Source organism: Rhinatrema bivittatum, chromosome 4, assembly GCF_901001135.1.
Source record: "Rhinatrema bivittatum chromosome 4, aRhiBiv1.1, whole genome shotgun sequence".
NCBI classification, from domain to species: Eukaryota; Metazoa; Chordata; class Amphibia; order Gymnophiona; family Rhinatrematidae; genus Rhinatrema; species Rhinatrema bivittatum.
In genome coordinates this window covers 368807849-368823728 of record NC_042618.1, presented here as the reverse complement: position 1 = coordinate 368823728, position 15880 = coordinate 368807849, and the positions used below count along the sequence as shown (strand labels likewise).

Genomic DNA, 15880 nt, shown 5'->3' with positions numbered 1-15880 from the left:
TTTCAGGTTTAGTGCTAACTCCTGTTATTGCGTGCTAACGAAAAAATGTTAGCGCACAGTAACGGGAGTTAGCGCGCACTAACCCTGTTAATGTGCACTAAAACTAAATTCGGGTCTCCCCGAATTTTAAAGGCCCAAACCGCACATCCCTAAATTATTCAGTAAGATTATCAAGATGAGATTATGCATAATTACAACATTCAATGTACTTCATGAATACAGTTTTTAGCCCATTATAGGTAAAAGACTGCAGATTGTAGTTTGCATTGCAGGATGATATAAATCCTCTCTTTTGCAATAGTAACATTTGATGAGAAGTTTGATACATGATAATTAGATTCCACTTCTGTGCAATTTTTTGCCTATGTTTGTTTTCAAGGCTGGCAGGTTATTTGCCTTCCAAAAAAGAGTTCAGTGATTGCTCATGACCTGGTACACCAGAAACTGGCTTTGTTTTTTTGTCTTCTTATTATCCTAACCCTTTGAGGAGTATGTTAGGTTAGAGAGGACAATTCTTCAGCACAGATGCTTTCTGAAAGAATCTCATTACACTTGAGTCTTCTTTCAGGCTGTTTAACCCTGGAGGATAGTGCTCTTAATTTTCTGCTGGTCCCAGTTGCAGCTATTTCATGGTACAGGCATCAGATTCAGGGAGTTCAGTGTTAAAACATATTTGCCGAAGCAAAAAAGTGTAGAGGTAAAGTGACTTGCCCAAGGTCACAAGGAGCAACAGCAGGACTTGAACCCTGGTCTCCTGGTTCATAGTCCACTGCTCTAACCACTAGGCTAATTCTCTTCCCTATGTGCTTTGTTTATTTTTTAAACATAGATTAGAAGTATTTTTGACTTTAAATATAAGAGTTTACCCTGATTTTTCAAAAATAACGCAAAAGAGGAGGCGGCAATTTCTTTTACTCAGGTCAAAGGTTGTCCAAATAGGGGCAATCTTTAGACTTAAGTATCCGTGTAAATGCTGTGTAGGATACAAGGGTAAATCCTTTGTATTTTTCACCCCTCCTCAATTATTAATCTTTTTAAGTGATAAAACACAAGTGGAAAACCTTGAGTTGGAAACTCCGTAGAGACCAGTTGTTCAGTGAGCCCTATAAAGTGTATTTAGTACATTGTATAGTACAATTCTGATATATAGATTATTTCCCTTAAATGTTTTGTTAATTGTCTCCTTACTATTGAGGACTGTAATAATAGCATTGTGGATTTTCCCATATGCTTTTTCCTAAACAAGATTGTTCTTGTACTTAAGATATGTAAAAACTGAATAAATATTAAATAAAAAAAAAAAAACAAAAACATATTTGCCTTCCTTTGGGCTCCAGTGTCTCATTAGAATCTGGATCTGGTTCTTACAATTCTTATTTCCTCCTTTCAAGATGCTTAGTCACACATTCTTGGTCTATGCCCAGAATGATGGACCTTAATTGACAGTGATCACCTCCTATTCTTTCCACAAAGTTGGTCACTTTTAACTAGTGCCATCCTTCTTATCCAAGGTGTTTTTTGTTTTCAGTTAAACAGGCAGGGCAGTCTCTCCCCTTTCTTAATGTTTCTTTGAACCTTCTCATGTATTTAAAATATTGCTGATCCCTTTCGGCTAAGCAATAGGCCTTTATTCAGCGTACCTCATGGGGAAAGGCAGTTTCAGGAATCCTCATTGTCCATGTAAATAAAGCAGATAATCCCCTCATCCTTTGTTTGGAGGTTCAACAAGTTCTGAAGGTGCTTCATGCTCTTTGAGGGCTCAGGTTTCCTCTTGAGCAGAATCTACAGCGCCTGCTCTGGAGGATATCTATAAAGTAGCCATTTGGTCTTTTCATTCTCTCTTAGATGCCACAGATTAGATGTGTAATCCAAGGGAGATACTGCCTTGGGGAAGGCATTCTCTGAGCAGCTCAGTCATCTTCCCATCCATGTTGGAATGGGCTTGGGTATATGTCCCACTAGTTTGGACTGCTATAGCAGAATAAGAAAGGTGAAATTTACTCTTACCTGTTAATTGTCTTTCCTTGAGACCTGCTGCACCAGTCGAGAATATTCCAAGGAAGTTAGGGCCTGCATGGTTACTGTTAGTGGACTTTGGCAGAAAATTTCGATTTTGCCATCGAGATATAACTAAAGCTGCTCTTCTGTGTTACTTATCTCTCCCGCCGCCAAGATGGCCACCACCATCTTTAAAGATGGTGCCGGCCATCCAGTGCTCCTACCATGTGACAGGGGCTGGCCAATGGCACAGATACCCTGTCACATGGTAAGGGCAAAGGGCCACCGGCGCCATCTTTATGAGTGGCAGCTGACGGCCCGAGAACGGGAGATCGCTCCCGGGACCACCACTAGAGCACCAGGTAATTTAAAAATGTTTTGGGGGGGATCGGGAGGGTGGGAGAAGCTAAGGGGTCATCTTTAAAGAGTCGGGTGGGGTTTTTTTTTAATCGGACCATCGGCGCCATTTTTGAATGGCAGCCAAAATGGCGCCGATGGCCCGAGAGCGGGAGATCGGTCCCCGCGCTCCCACTGGACCACCAGGTACTCGTAAAACGTTTTTGGGGGGGTTCGGGGGGTGGGGGAAGGTAAGGGGTCAATTTTAAAGGGTCTGGCCTCACTAAAAAAAAATTAACGATGTGAATCGGAACCGATTTCCGACTCACATCTCCAGCGATCAGATTTTTTTCTCCCTCCAGCCGAACCCGATCGATAAGACGATCGGGCACACGATTCACATCTCTGGTTAAGACTAAATTGCACCTTAATGTATGTACTTTTTAAGAATTTTTTTTTTTAACAATTTAAATTGATGCTGAAAAATGCAAATACTCATCCTCTTATAGTCCTATCCTCCTCATCCAATCCCTGACAAAGGTCTGTGTTTCAAAGGCTAACTTTTGCTTCAGGAAGGTGAATTTATATGTTGCTTTTACCTCCTCTTGCTATTGCATTCTCTATTTGGGAGCAATTTCCAAACTGGCAGCCTTGTTGCAAAGTCCACAGGTACCTTTTACCCATAGACTTTCACTTCCTTTTGAAACTTACCATGGGGTACTTTTGTACAGATTCATTTTTCATGGAAACTAATGTACATAGATCTGAAAATACAATCAGTGCATGGTATTTTTCAATCCTGCCCAAAACACTCCCCCAGGAATGCCTCTCCCCAAATGCAGCTAAAGGTGTGCATGCTGTGGAACATCACTTGTACTTTCAGGCAGATTAGGAGAGGGCAATTTTCAGGCAGTCAATTGTTGTGGCTAAATCGCTGTTTCTCCACATAAATGACTTTGAATATGACCCTTCTATATCAAAATATCTGCAGATAATCTGCAACTGTTGCAGCTCTTTATTATAGACTAGCCCTCTAAAAACTTCTCAGCCTGCACCTTTAAAACGTATTCCTTGCAAAAATCATTCTTACCAGAGAAACTGTCTCAGTTGTATTCAAGTCTCTCCATGCATTGTCTGCCTGGCTGTGGGGAGAAGTGCCCTATTATACTCAGCGTGATTCAGTCGAGAGCACAATTTATTTCATGGACAACCTGTCTGTAAAGGAAAGATGAATGCATTAATTTATTTAATCCATGTGTTTTGTACAATGCTTACTTTGGCACATATTTTTTAAGTCATTAAATTTAGGATGAGAAATGTGTGTAAGTTTACTTTATTTTGCTTGTTTAGGTATTTCCACCGTTTAGATTGATACCACGAAAAATTACACTAATCATTGGTGCCATGTTACAAGTAAGACATGTTTTATATTTATTTAATACTACAAGTACTTTTTTTTTAATTAAACTGTCGTGTGCATATTTTGTATTCTGTAAACCTGCATTCAGATCAAAATTGTAGATAGAATCGTCAACCAAAATTGATATTTGGTCCACATAATATAGTAGTTAACAATTCTTTTTTAGACTGTTATCTGTGCAAGGCCAAAAACTGAATGTGGTCAATATGTATTTCAGCCAATCAGATGTCGTCTTTTTTTTTTTTTTTTTTAAAGAGTAGCCCAGTACAATGAACCAGTCACATACACACACACATAGTTTAACTGTGTTGGTATTAACTAAAGTTAAATGATGACGAATATCGACTGAGTGTTTCTCTTTATGTGACTCTAGATCACATCGGAGGGAGGTCCACAGCCTCAATCCAATATAATTTTCTCTATCAGTGATGAGAATATTGCGTCAGTAAATAGTAATGGGCATGTTAAAGGCCTAGCAGTTGGAAATGGAACAGTAACAGGAGTCGTCCAAGCAGTGGATGCAGAATCTGGAAAGGTGGTTATAGTATCCCAGGTAACAGTTTTAATAATTTTTTTCAAAACATTAAGGGAACAATTTTAAAAACAGCTTTCATAATTTCAAAGTCCATGTGTCCTTTTATGTGCAGCCTATACCCCAGTTCTGAAAGAGAAAGTACGAGCTTATTTTCCCTTGGAAAACTGCCTAGGGAAAAAAAGATTTTCACCTGCTTTTTCCCTTCAAAGAACATGCAGAATTTTGAAAATGCAAAATTATATGTGTTATTCCCCCCCCCCCAACATAACTCCAACTCCTTTTTCCACAAATAAAATTAAGTGAAAAGGTCGAGCAGTTCCAATTTGCCTGATAAATAGCCATTTATTTAATTTAATTTATTCAATTTTCTATCCTGTCATTCTGTACAAGAGCTCAAAACTGTAATCAGATAGAGTGGAGATGTAGCCTATAGGGGTGTGCATTCGTTTTCGACGTATTGTGAATCCGCAACGTATATGCCATATTCGTTGTATTCGTGGGGGTTCCGAAACATATGGCGAACCCCCACGAATACAATGGATCACCAACGAATAGGCCCCCACCCTCCTGACCCCCCTAAGACTTGCCAAAAGTCCCTGGTGGTCCAGCGGGGGTCCTAGAGCGATCTCCTGCACGCGGGTCATCGGCTGCCAGTATTCAAAATGCCCTTACTGTGTCACCGGGGCTATCGGCGCCATTTTGAATACCGGCAGCCAATAGCCCGAGTGCAGGAGAGATCGATCCAGGAATCCCGCTGGACCACCAGGTACTTTTGGCAAGTCTTTGGGGGGGGGCAGGAGGGTGGGGGGTTGTAGATAAATAACTTTAAAGGGTTGGGAAGGGGGTTTTTGGGGGGGAACGAATGTATTTTTGACATATGAACGGATCGGGGGCCCCTGAGAACGGATGCAACTGATTTGGGCCCCTACAAATCCGAATCCCGAATGGGACGAATCCGTCCCTGCTGCACATCCCTAGTAGCCTAGAGTTAGAACAGCGGACTGAGAACCAGAGGAGCCAGGATTCAAATGCCACTGCCACTCATTGTGACCTTAGGCAATTCACTTCACCCTCCATTGCCTCAGATACACACTTAAAGGTGCATTTTCAAAAGTTGCGTAGGTAAAATTCAGCATATATGAATGAACTGGATCCATGTCACATACCATCTACATTATTTTATGAAAACTTGTAACCAAAACCTTATGGGCACTCTTGTTAGAATAGTATACACATTTGTGCCTCCTTTTAAACCGTTGTGATGGTACATAACTAAATGACGGTATAGAAAAGATTTTAAATAAAAATAAATATATAATTTATTTTAGAAACCTCCAATATACACGCGTAAGTAAGGGATCATGAGTAAATCTGTTTGTAAAAAAAAAAAAAAAAGGGGGGGTGGTCCAGGGCATTTCTGGCCAGAGCCAACATTTGGGCATGCAAGTTGCTATTTTATAAGTAATTTATGCATGTAGATTTGCAGCTTACTCATGAATATTTATACCTGCTTTATATCTGGAGTAAATGATAGTAAAGGTCTTAAAAGTGAAATACTGATTAAGTGGGGTGACTGGGTAAAATGGGGGTAATTGAGACTGAAGAACCAGGAGGGTCTCAGTGACCTACAGATGGACTGGGAGAACTGATCGACTAATTAATAAACTAGTAATTTCATTGCTGCGCACATATTAGAAAATCTCCCAACTTACCCACATAAGACCCTATTTATGGGGGATAAATGCATGTAAATTATGCAGGTAGAATCTCTACATACATATTTTTAAAGTTAGATGTGAAACTACGCAGGTATAGCAGCTGCATGCCACTTATCAGGATAAGTTCCAACTTATCTGGCTAAGTAGCGAAATGTTATGGCCGCTGGCCACGGCTTGCCGCAACCAGCGCCCGCCACTTCCCGCAACTGGAGCCCGGGGAAGCGGGCCGCTTCCCCGGGCTCGCTGGCCGCAGCAGCCAGCCACCTCCAGCACTCCTCTTCATGGCTGTCTTGGCCGCTGCGCAGCTAAGCCGCATTACAGGGCCTGCCAACACGCCAGCTGCTTCCTGTGCGGGCCCCTCCCCCTTTGGCCCTCGCACGCCTCTCCCTACCAAATTTAAAGGGACCACGTAAGAAATTGCCATAGCCCCTCCTGCTGACCCCACCTGGTCATTTTTCTATTTAGGGCAAGGTCTGCCCCACAGACCTTGTCTTGGCTTCTCGGCTTCCTGGTCTTGTATCCTGTTCCTCCACGGAGGATATCTCCTGCTTTCTGACCTGCCTGACGTTACCTGGAACCTGACCCTCGCTTGGAACCTTGACTCCGAAGACTGCTGCCCATCCCTGCCTTTCGCCTGGAACCTCGACTCCGAAGACTGCTGCCCATCCCTGCCTTTCGCCTGGAACCTCGACTCCGAAGACTGCTGCCCGTCCCTGCCTTTCGCCTGGAACCTCGACTCCGAAGACTGCTGTCCGTCCCGTCCTTTTGCCTGGAACCTCGACTCGGAAGACGGCTGCCCGTCCCGACCTTTCGCCTGGAAGTTCGTCTACGAGAATTGCCTCCTGTCCTGACCCACACCTGGTCTCCTTCTTCCAGTGTTGCGGTCTGCCCCGGGTCTCGCTCTATGCTCCAGCCTTCCATCCCCTTCTGGCCCTGGGCCTGGTATCCATTCCAGCGCCTCCTCTTCACTCAGAGACCCCACGTAAGTCCAGCCGGCCCCGGTACCCAAGGACTCAACGTGAGGGGAATGTAGGCTGGTAGTGGTGAAGCTCCTGCGGGGTCTCTGCTTCATCCCAGCCTTGCCTTCTGAAGGTGAGGACCTGTGGGGGGCTCCTCCACAGGTGGCGCCAACTCCACCTCAAGCAAGGGGTCCACCTTTCAGAATCATAAAATGAAAAAGCCACTATTTAGCTGGGTAAGTTGTAAAAGTGGCACTTATCCAGATAGGTTGTCCCTACTTAGCCGGATAAATCTGAACTTATTTGGATAAAAGCTGCTTTTAAGACTAAACTGGCTAAATGCCACTTTTAAGACTTATTTGGGTAAGTGCAAAATGTATTTGTGCTCTTTTTTTTTTTTTAAAATATATATATGTGCATACATTGCAGGGCACATTTGCACATATTTCATAACCTGCATGTATTGTATATCCAGATAACATACAGGAGTAGATTTTTGCACATCCAAAAATTGTAAGTCTTTTGGAGGATGGGGAAATACCTGCGGTGCCTGAATATAACTCACCTTGATCTACCAATGAAAAGGTGCGAGTAAATACACAAAATAACAAATGCAATAAAATACAGAGCCTAATACAACTGAACAATTTAACAGTTTGGGATAATATCACAAAGAATGCAACTCATACATTTATAAGAGAGCAACTGTGAAAAACCCCAATACAACCCAGAGATAAGTAGAAGCTCACATCAGCCCAAGATAAAATATTACAATGCCAGCCCAAATACCTAACCATCAGTACATGGTATGTTATCATACAGTCTCTTGATATAATAAAATAGCCTCCCCAACATCATGTATACCTAATCTAAGATCAACATTAGCTCTATATATTACTCCTACCAAATTGAAGAAAATAGCCCTGTTTACTTGACATGGAAGCATCAACAGTTCTACTTGATGTGAAATTAAGGTAGTTTATTCCATAAAAAATGGAGTTGCAGAGGAGAAAGCCTGTTTGCGCGTGGAAACCAATTTCACCTTTTTACTGGTTGGTTATGTAACTAGGATTATTGTATCAAACAGAAACGTACTTGCATAACTTGTTCCTTAAATAATCTAGACCCCATCCCTGCAATAGCTTAAAAGCCATATACAATGCTGTAAAGTTTATGCTACCAGTTATAGGCAGCCAGTGAAGGCTAACCAGTATTGGGAAAATATATTGGTGAAGTGTTCTTCCCACTGGTAGCCATCTTCTGAATTCACTGTAGCCTTTCTGTGATTATCTGGGGCAACCCCTGATAGAGCGCATCACAATTATCTAATTTGGAATTAATAGTGACAGAAATTACATGAGAGAAATTTGTCTGAGAAAAAGTGGCTGAAGATGTTGAATTTGCTGCAGTTGACAGCAATATGACTGCAAAACTGCTGAAATTTTGGGGGTCGGGTAAAGCCAGCATCAAGGTTAACCCCCAAACTCTGAACCTTATCCTTCCCCTCAGTAGACAATCTTTTGATGGTGATAACTGAATGCAAATCAGAACCTCCATCCCTCTGAAACCAGACTCAAATTTGCCAAGATTCATTCTCAGCCTGTGCCCTCACAGCCAATCAGAGACCTGCCAAATCTGAATCTGGGTAAATCAAAGGCTTACCTGTTGATTTGGTCCCAATGAGATGTACAAATTATCTGCATAAATGACTTTTGAAAATTGTCTTCTCTGTAGCCTTTCCCCCATACATATACCGTATATGGATACAAACTGATATTTTGGAAAGTCCTACAACCAATAATTTGGAAAGAAGATATCAGTCTCTCTTTTGCGAGGGATTGCAAATAGTGAAACATTTTTATAAACATGATCAGACAAATTACACATTTTACATTTATTACATATTTATATGTTCTGTTTGAAATTTCAACAATTTTGAAGGGCACATACCTGAGCACAATATGTGCTTGTCTTCTGCCCTGTTTGTTTATTTGATTTATATTCTACCTTTCAGGCACTTCAAAGCAGATTATATACAGGTAGATCCAGTGTGCAAATATATTCCCATTCATCAGTCTGATGAGAAGATCAGGTTAATCCCCTTTGTTGTTCCTCTATTTTGGTGAAATTGAAATAAAGCAATGAATTTGTACTGGCAAATAACTGTTGTGCAGCTTTGTGAGTGATTGAAGACCAATCACAGAGGAATTGCCTAGTGGTTAGAGCAGTAAAATACACTCCAGGGAAACCAGGGTTCAAATGCCATGGCTGCTCCTTGTGATCTTAGGCAAGTCACTTCACCCTGAATTGCTTCAGCTACAAACTTAGATTATGAGCTCTTTGGGGGATAGAGAAATACAGTACCTGAATGTAATCCACTTTGAAGTACCAAAAAGCAGAATATAAATAAACTAGACCTGGTTAAAATAGTCTGGAACCTATGCAGTGCAGCAAAAATGCTATGAGACAAAATAAGTGCAAAATTGTTCAACAAACTTCTTTTGGGTAACTTTAGCAGATTGTAACATTTCCCAGTAAAGAAAAGGTGTATTCAATATCCGTTTTTTAGTCAAAAACCCACTTTCTGAGCCTGTTAATCCTACTCTTTGCTTACTTCTCATTGGTTGATTTATCGTCATAAACACTTTCAATCTGATTAATTATTTTTTTGAGATTTGAAAGGATAATTTTATACATATAAATTATTGGCCACAAAAGTGTTGTGGTGTTCACTGTCTTAATCCATTAGGCATTCCTTGATGTGAAGCTGCATTAAAACCTTTACAATAACATAAAATGCTGTGCAGGTTGAGTTTGTTGTAGCATTTTCATTTTCTTATCTTCCACTATTCTATGTTCTATGTCCAAAGAAACAGTAATGTCAGCCTGAAGTGTTGTAGAAAGATGAATGTTAGTGCAACAAACATGCAGCACATTGTCTATTTCAACTTTTGTTAGTATAGCTTAATGATACAGCATTGTGACTAGCATCAATCATGTTATCTAAAGATAATTTACCATTGGGCAAAAATCATATAAAATTAGCAGCAAATAAAGCTATGATGATGATAGTGCACATGTTCAGTACAATTCACTGTGTAGAATATGCCTGAAAGAAAATTACATGTATAGAGATGGTTTTCCTTTGGCAGGATAAAGTGGAAGTTGAAGTTGTATATCTTAAGGCCGTGAGGATCCGGGCACCTATTACAAGAATGAAAACTGGTACACAGGTAAGCTCGGAAACTTGCATGTTACTCTGTTCTTCCTTTCTCTTTTTGATAATAGTGAAGCCTCTGATGAGCCAGGCAATAATGTATAAGCCACAGCAGAAGCCAGAAGGTGACCTGGCAAGGGGCTACTCGTATAACTTGGTTAAGGGATGCAAGCATAAGTAGCAAACAAACAGCTCCAGATGTGTAAATATAGATGGAATAAAACCTATACTCTCCAACTGCATTATACAGAAGTAAAACAGCAGTACCAGAGTTAACTTTATCTGTAGCAGTGCTTCCCATGGCATACTGGTGTGCCTTATCAAGTATGCCACAGAAAAGTTACTATTGCCTGATGCTCAGATCCAGATGAGCACCTGGGCTGTTCTCCCAGCCCTTGCAGCAACAAGAGATACCAGTGATGGTTCTTAAACATGTAGGAGGAGTACCCTTCGGAGAACATATATAATCATGCCTGCTTCTTCTTTCTATCTACAGCACACGTAACTGGGTTTAAAAAAGGCTTGGGCAAGCTCTTGGACAAGAAGTCAGTAAAGTGGTGTTAACCAGGAGGTCCATATTCAGTTACTATCTGAATAGTAAAGTTAGTCAGATAAACTTATTCAGCTAACTTTGGAGGAATATTCAATAGTACGGTGCACTATTGAATATAACCACTATCTTAAACTTGGCCAGCTAACTTTAGGACAGCTCGTTGGCCCAACCAGAGTTAGAACTAGATTTATCATATTGCTATAAATTTCGCATGAATAGCACCTGCGATTTAAAAAAAAAAAAAAAAAAAAAGGGGGGGGGGGTGAGGTTAGGGTAATTTTGGAGATACTGCAACGCACACTATTTTACCGCATCACATTAATTGGGCTGTTCCTGGAGAGAGAGACTTTCTATAAGATGCTCATATAAGTAAACTATTTATACCACTGTAGGAGGGGCAACTAGTAACTTGGGGTGAGGTTTTGATGGTGGCTTAGCTTTGGGGCAGTTTTACATGCACAGTCAGAGGTACGAAAAGTACAGTACACATCAGTGAAAATGTAATGTGATTTGGACTGAGCAAAGGGACACAAAGATGAGATTCGTACATTGTACTCTCGACCTAACTTGATAGCAGCTAGGTAGAGAGTGCATCAAACTAGGTAAAGTAACTGGCTACCTCAACTTTTCTCTGATACGTCCTTGGAACGCCCCCTAATTAGTTAGCTAGCTAGAATTTTACTGGATAAATATGCAAATATTCATTGAGCAAACTAATTTCTAAGTTAGCAGGCTAAATTCTTCAGAATATGAACCTCATGAGAGACTTGAGAAAAGTCACTACTTATCCCTGAGCATTAACAGCATGGGGATCTATCTACTATTTGTGATTCTGTCATGTACTTATGACCTGGATTGGCCACTATTGGAAACAGAATACAAAGCTTGATGGGCTCTCTGTCTGACCCAGCATGGCAATTCTTATGAGCCCTTGGGCGGCATAGAGGGTGCAGACAGCTGAGACCTGCTTTATGCAGCTCCTTTATATGCTCTATCTTTTAGTCCTTCAATCCTCTGTCCTGTCCCTAGGCTGAGTGAGATGGGAAGAGCATGCACTGAGCACTGGATGTAACAGCAGCAGTGGAGGAGCTCTGGCAACTACATTCAGAAGCCAATGTAACTTAACTGAGCTGCCTACCTGTACCATATTGACTTCTCCCTTCTCCTGCTCTTGCATACAAAGGGAGTTGGTCTATTGTGACAAGTTCATGTGTCTTCAATCCCTCTCACTTTGTTTTAAAATTTGGAAGAGAGAGTAATGGGGCTTTCAGTGCTTCCCTAGCTCTTCTTTTAGCCATATGATTCCTCTCCATGTCTGCGCTGCCTGCTTCTTGGAGACTGATGTGCCACACAACACTTTTGTTAATATAGGTGGCCTTGGGCTTGACAAGGTTGGGAAACACTGATCTATAATACACTATAGTCTGAAACTAATGCAAAAGATTTTTGTGTTTTTAATTATAAATTCATTGACAAGCTGACCTTTTGTATCCCACTTTGTACTAAAGTATTAACATATTTTACTAAAATATCGGCATGCTGAAATTCAGCCTGGAAGCATATTTTAACAGGTTTTTTTATCAACATATGTAGTTGCTCTGCCATGCTACTTTTTATTTCAATTAAATAAATTCACAGGTTACATTTTGAGCCTGACTTCAGTGCCGGGAAAAATAGTGGAAACTATTCTCAAGATCAAAATCGTAGAGCATATAGAAAGACTTGTTTTAATGAAACACAGTCAGCATGGATTTACCCAAGGGAAGTCTTGCCTAACAAATCTGCTTCATTTTTTGAAGGGGTTAATAAACATGTGGATAAAGGTGAACCGGTAGATGTAGTGTATTTGGATTTTCAGAAGGTATTTGACAAAGTCCCTCATGAAAGGCTTCTAAGAAAACTAAAAAGTCATGGGATAGGAGGTGATGTCCTTTCATGGATTACAAACTGGTTAAAAGACAGGAAACAGAGAGTAGGATTAAATGGTCAATTCTTTCAGTGGAAAAGGGTAAACAGTGGAGTGCCTCAGGGATCTGTACTTGGACCGGTGCTTTTCAATATATATATAAATGATCTGTAAAGGAATACGATGAGTGAAGTTATCAAATTTGCGGATGATACAAAATTATTCAGAGTAGTTAAATCACAAGTGGATTGTGATACATTACATGAGGACCTTGCAAGACTGGAAGATTGGGCATCCAAATGGCAGATGAAATTTAATGTGGACAAGTGCAAGGTGTTGCATATAGGGAAAAATAACCCTTGCTGTAGTTACACAATGTTAGGTTCCATATTAGGAGCTACCACCCAGGAAAAAGATCTAGGCATCATAGGGGATAATACTTTAAAATCGTCAGCTCAGTGTGCTGCAGCAGTCAAAAAAGCAAACAGAATGTTAGGAATTATTAGGAAGGGAATGGTTAATAAAATGGAAAACATCATAATGCCTCTGTATTGCTCCATGGTGAGACTGCACCTTGAATACTGTGTACAATGCTGGTCGCCACATCTCAAAAAAGATATAGTTGCACTAGAGAAGGTACAGAAAAGCGCAACCAAAATGATAAAGGGGATGGAACAGCTCCCCTATGAGGAAAGGTTGAAGAGGTTAGGGCTGTTCAGCTTAGAGAAGAGACGGCTGAGGGGGGGATATGATAGAGGTCTTTAAGTTTATGAGAGGTCTTGAATGAGTAGATGTGAATCGGTTATTTACACTTTCGAATAATAGAAGGACTAGGGGCCTTCCATAAAGTTAGCAAGTAGCACATTTAAGACTAATCAGAGAAAATTCTTTTTCACTCAACACACAATAAAGCTCTGGAATTTGTTGCCAGAGGATGTGGTTAGTGCAGTTAGTGTAGCTGGGTTCAAAAAAGGTTTGGATAAGTTCTTGGAGGAGAAGTCCATTAACGGCTATTAATGAAATTTACTTATGGAATAGCCACTGCTATTAATTGCATCAGTGGCATGGGATCTTCTAAGTGTTTGGGTAATTGCCAGGTTCTTGTGGCCTGGTTTGGCCTCTGTTGGAAACAGGATGCTGGGCTTGATGATCCCTTGGTCTGACCCAGCATGGCAATTTCTAATGTTCTTATGCTGCAAATGCTTTTAACGGCAACTTTCTCTGCTTTCAGATGCCAGTTTATGTAATGGGTATCACCAATAACCAGACTCCTTTCTCATTTGGTAATGCGATACCAAGATTAACATTCCACTGGTCTGTCACCAAAAGGGATATCCTTGATGTAAGAACAAGACATGATGAGGTATATCCATTTTTTTCCCTCACTTGTGATTGATACATACTAAGCTTTGCTGAGGAAAGGTGTGGACATCATATGAGGAAGTTCACACCATCTTCTGTTGTTTTTTAAATCTGCATTTCTGGAAAAATTATTGAATTCACACAGTAACATCAATCTTTAAGGCTTTCGCCTATATACTGAAACAGTTTGTGCCTCTTACACATGCATTCTTAATTTAATAACCTTTAAAAAATAATTATAGTATTCACTTGCTTCATTCTTAAAAAAAGGGCTTAGAATGGTGAAAAAGCTCAGGGAATGCCAGCTCTGGACTCTCAGGAAGTAATTTTATTACATTGCGCATAAGTTAGCTGGCAAATATGCTCATAAATTTTACCAATTTTCAAAGCAGACTTACTTATTTTAAAATTTAAAAAAGTATGCATATGTGTCTCAACCCCACCCAGACTTCACCTCCTGGAATGCCTCTCCTTTATATGCATAAAAGTACAGTGTGCATGTGCGTAAGGTTACGTGCATATCGGTTGCACAATTTTCTAACAGGCCACTTCTGTGGGCAAAATACTACTTTCCATGGACAAGCAGGAATGAATTAGCTGTAAAGTGTGGGTGATATCATCTGATAGCGCTAACATGAACCCATCTCTCAGATTTCACTGAAGACTTTACTGATCATGCACAAGAGTTCTTGCACATGCACACTGCCTCTTCAGCGCCACAGTCTTTCCAAGCTATCATACAGACATGTCGTGGTCTCTCTCAAAATGTTTGGTTTTTCGGCTTAGTACTCTTACTGCCTCATTGCTTCTTTTATTTTTCTGCTGCTGCAGAGCTTTTAAGTTCTTAAAAAAAACCCAAAAAAAACCCAACAGCAAGAATTTGAGTATGGATAAGCCCAAGGCCAAGGAACTCATAGTCAGCAGCTTCAAGGCCTGAATTTGTGGGCACTGGATGTCCATGGATACACACTCAGTCTTCTATTACTGCCTCACTGCCTGGGCCCGACCATGACTTCTCCAACTGCTTCAGCAGTGATCAGCTGTTCCCTGGGGTGCATCAGCACCATATCTGAAAGACTGAGGCTGTAAAGAAAGGTGCCAGTAGGTAAGAGCCTAAAACCTCTGTGTGAGGATGAGCAATGTGGCTGCTTCACATCCAGGAGCAAGGCATTGTTGGACTCTCTGTACAGGAAATTGAGGCAGAAGTCTTCCCCCTCTCTTTCCCACAAGCATAGGAAAGCAGCCCCCATGGTGCCAGCTCCCAAACCTGTCTTGGGTCAGGGGTTAAGGATGGTGTGGAAGCCTGTGGCACCAGGTGAAATGCAAAGAAGAGTTCCTACGCAACATGAGGGAACCCCATTCATGGCCATTCTCTTTGAGCCGAAGAGCATATTGGTGCTGTTAGTGCAGGGCACTGCAGGAATAGGCCCTTCTTCAACTCATAGTGCTAAATTATTTATTTTACCAGGACCTGCAGCCGACCAGGGCACCATCCATATCATAGGTACAGAGCTCACATTCTATGATGCGGTCAACACACTCAGCGTGGTTTATTAAGATGCCATTGATTGTGTCGGAGTGGAGTGCTTTGGCTTATAAACCCGAATCCTGCAATGTGTGCTGTGGCATGGAAGGGAGGTACTGCCAGTATCATCCATGGATCAAGATGCCATTCAACAGGACCAGTCAATCCAGCTGGTGTGTGTGGAGCACTTTAGAACTAGTAGCTGCCAAGGTGTTGAGTTCCTCCTCTGCCATACAACAAATGTTCCTCCTCTGCCAACAACAAATGTTTGGTATCTCTATAATCGGGACATCAATTTCTCAGTTTGTTCACTATTCTCCAGTTCCAAACCTTTAACACTGTGTGATCTGG

At 41.1% G+C, this 15880-nt stretch overlaps 1 protein-coding gene across 1 annotated transcript in view; it reads left to right on the top strand.

Annotated features, from left to right (window-relative positions):
* NUP210 (nucleoporin 210) overlaps positions 1-15880 on the top strand; it is a 307403-nt gene that overhangs the window by 188983 nt on the left and 102540 nt on the right. Inside the window, 4 exon segments of the mRNA XM_029600827.1 lie at positions 3685-3747; positions 4128-4307; positions 10119-10199; positions 13874-14005. Of these exon segments, the coding sequence (XP_029456687.1) occupies positions 3685-3747; positions 4128-4307; positions 10119-10199; positions 13874-14005 (456 nt within the window).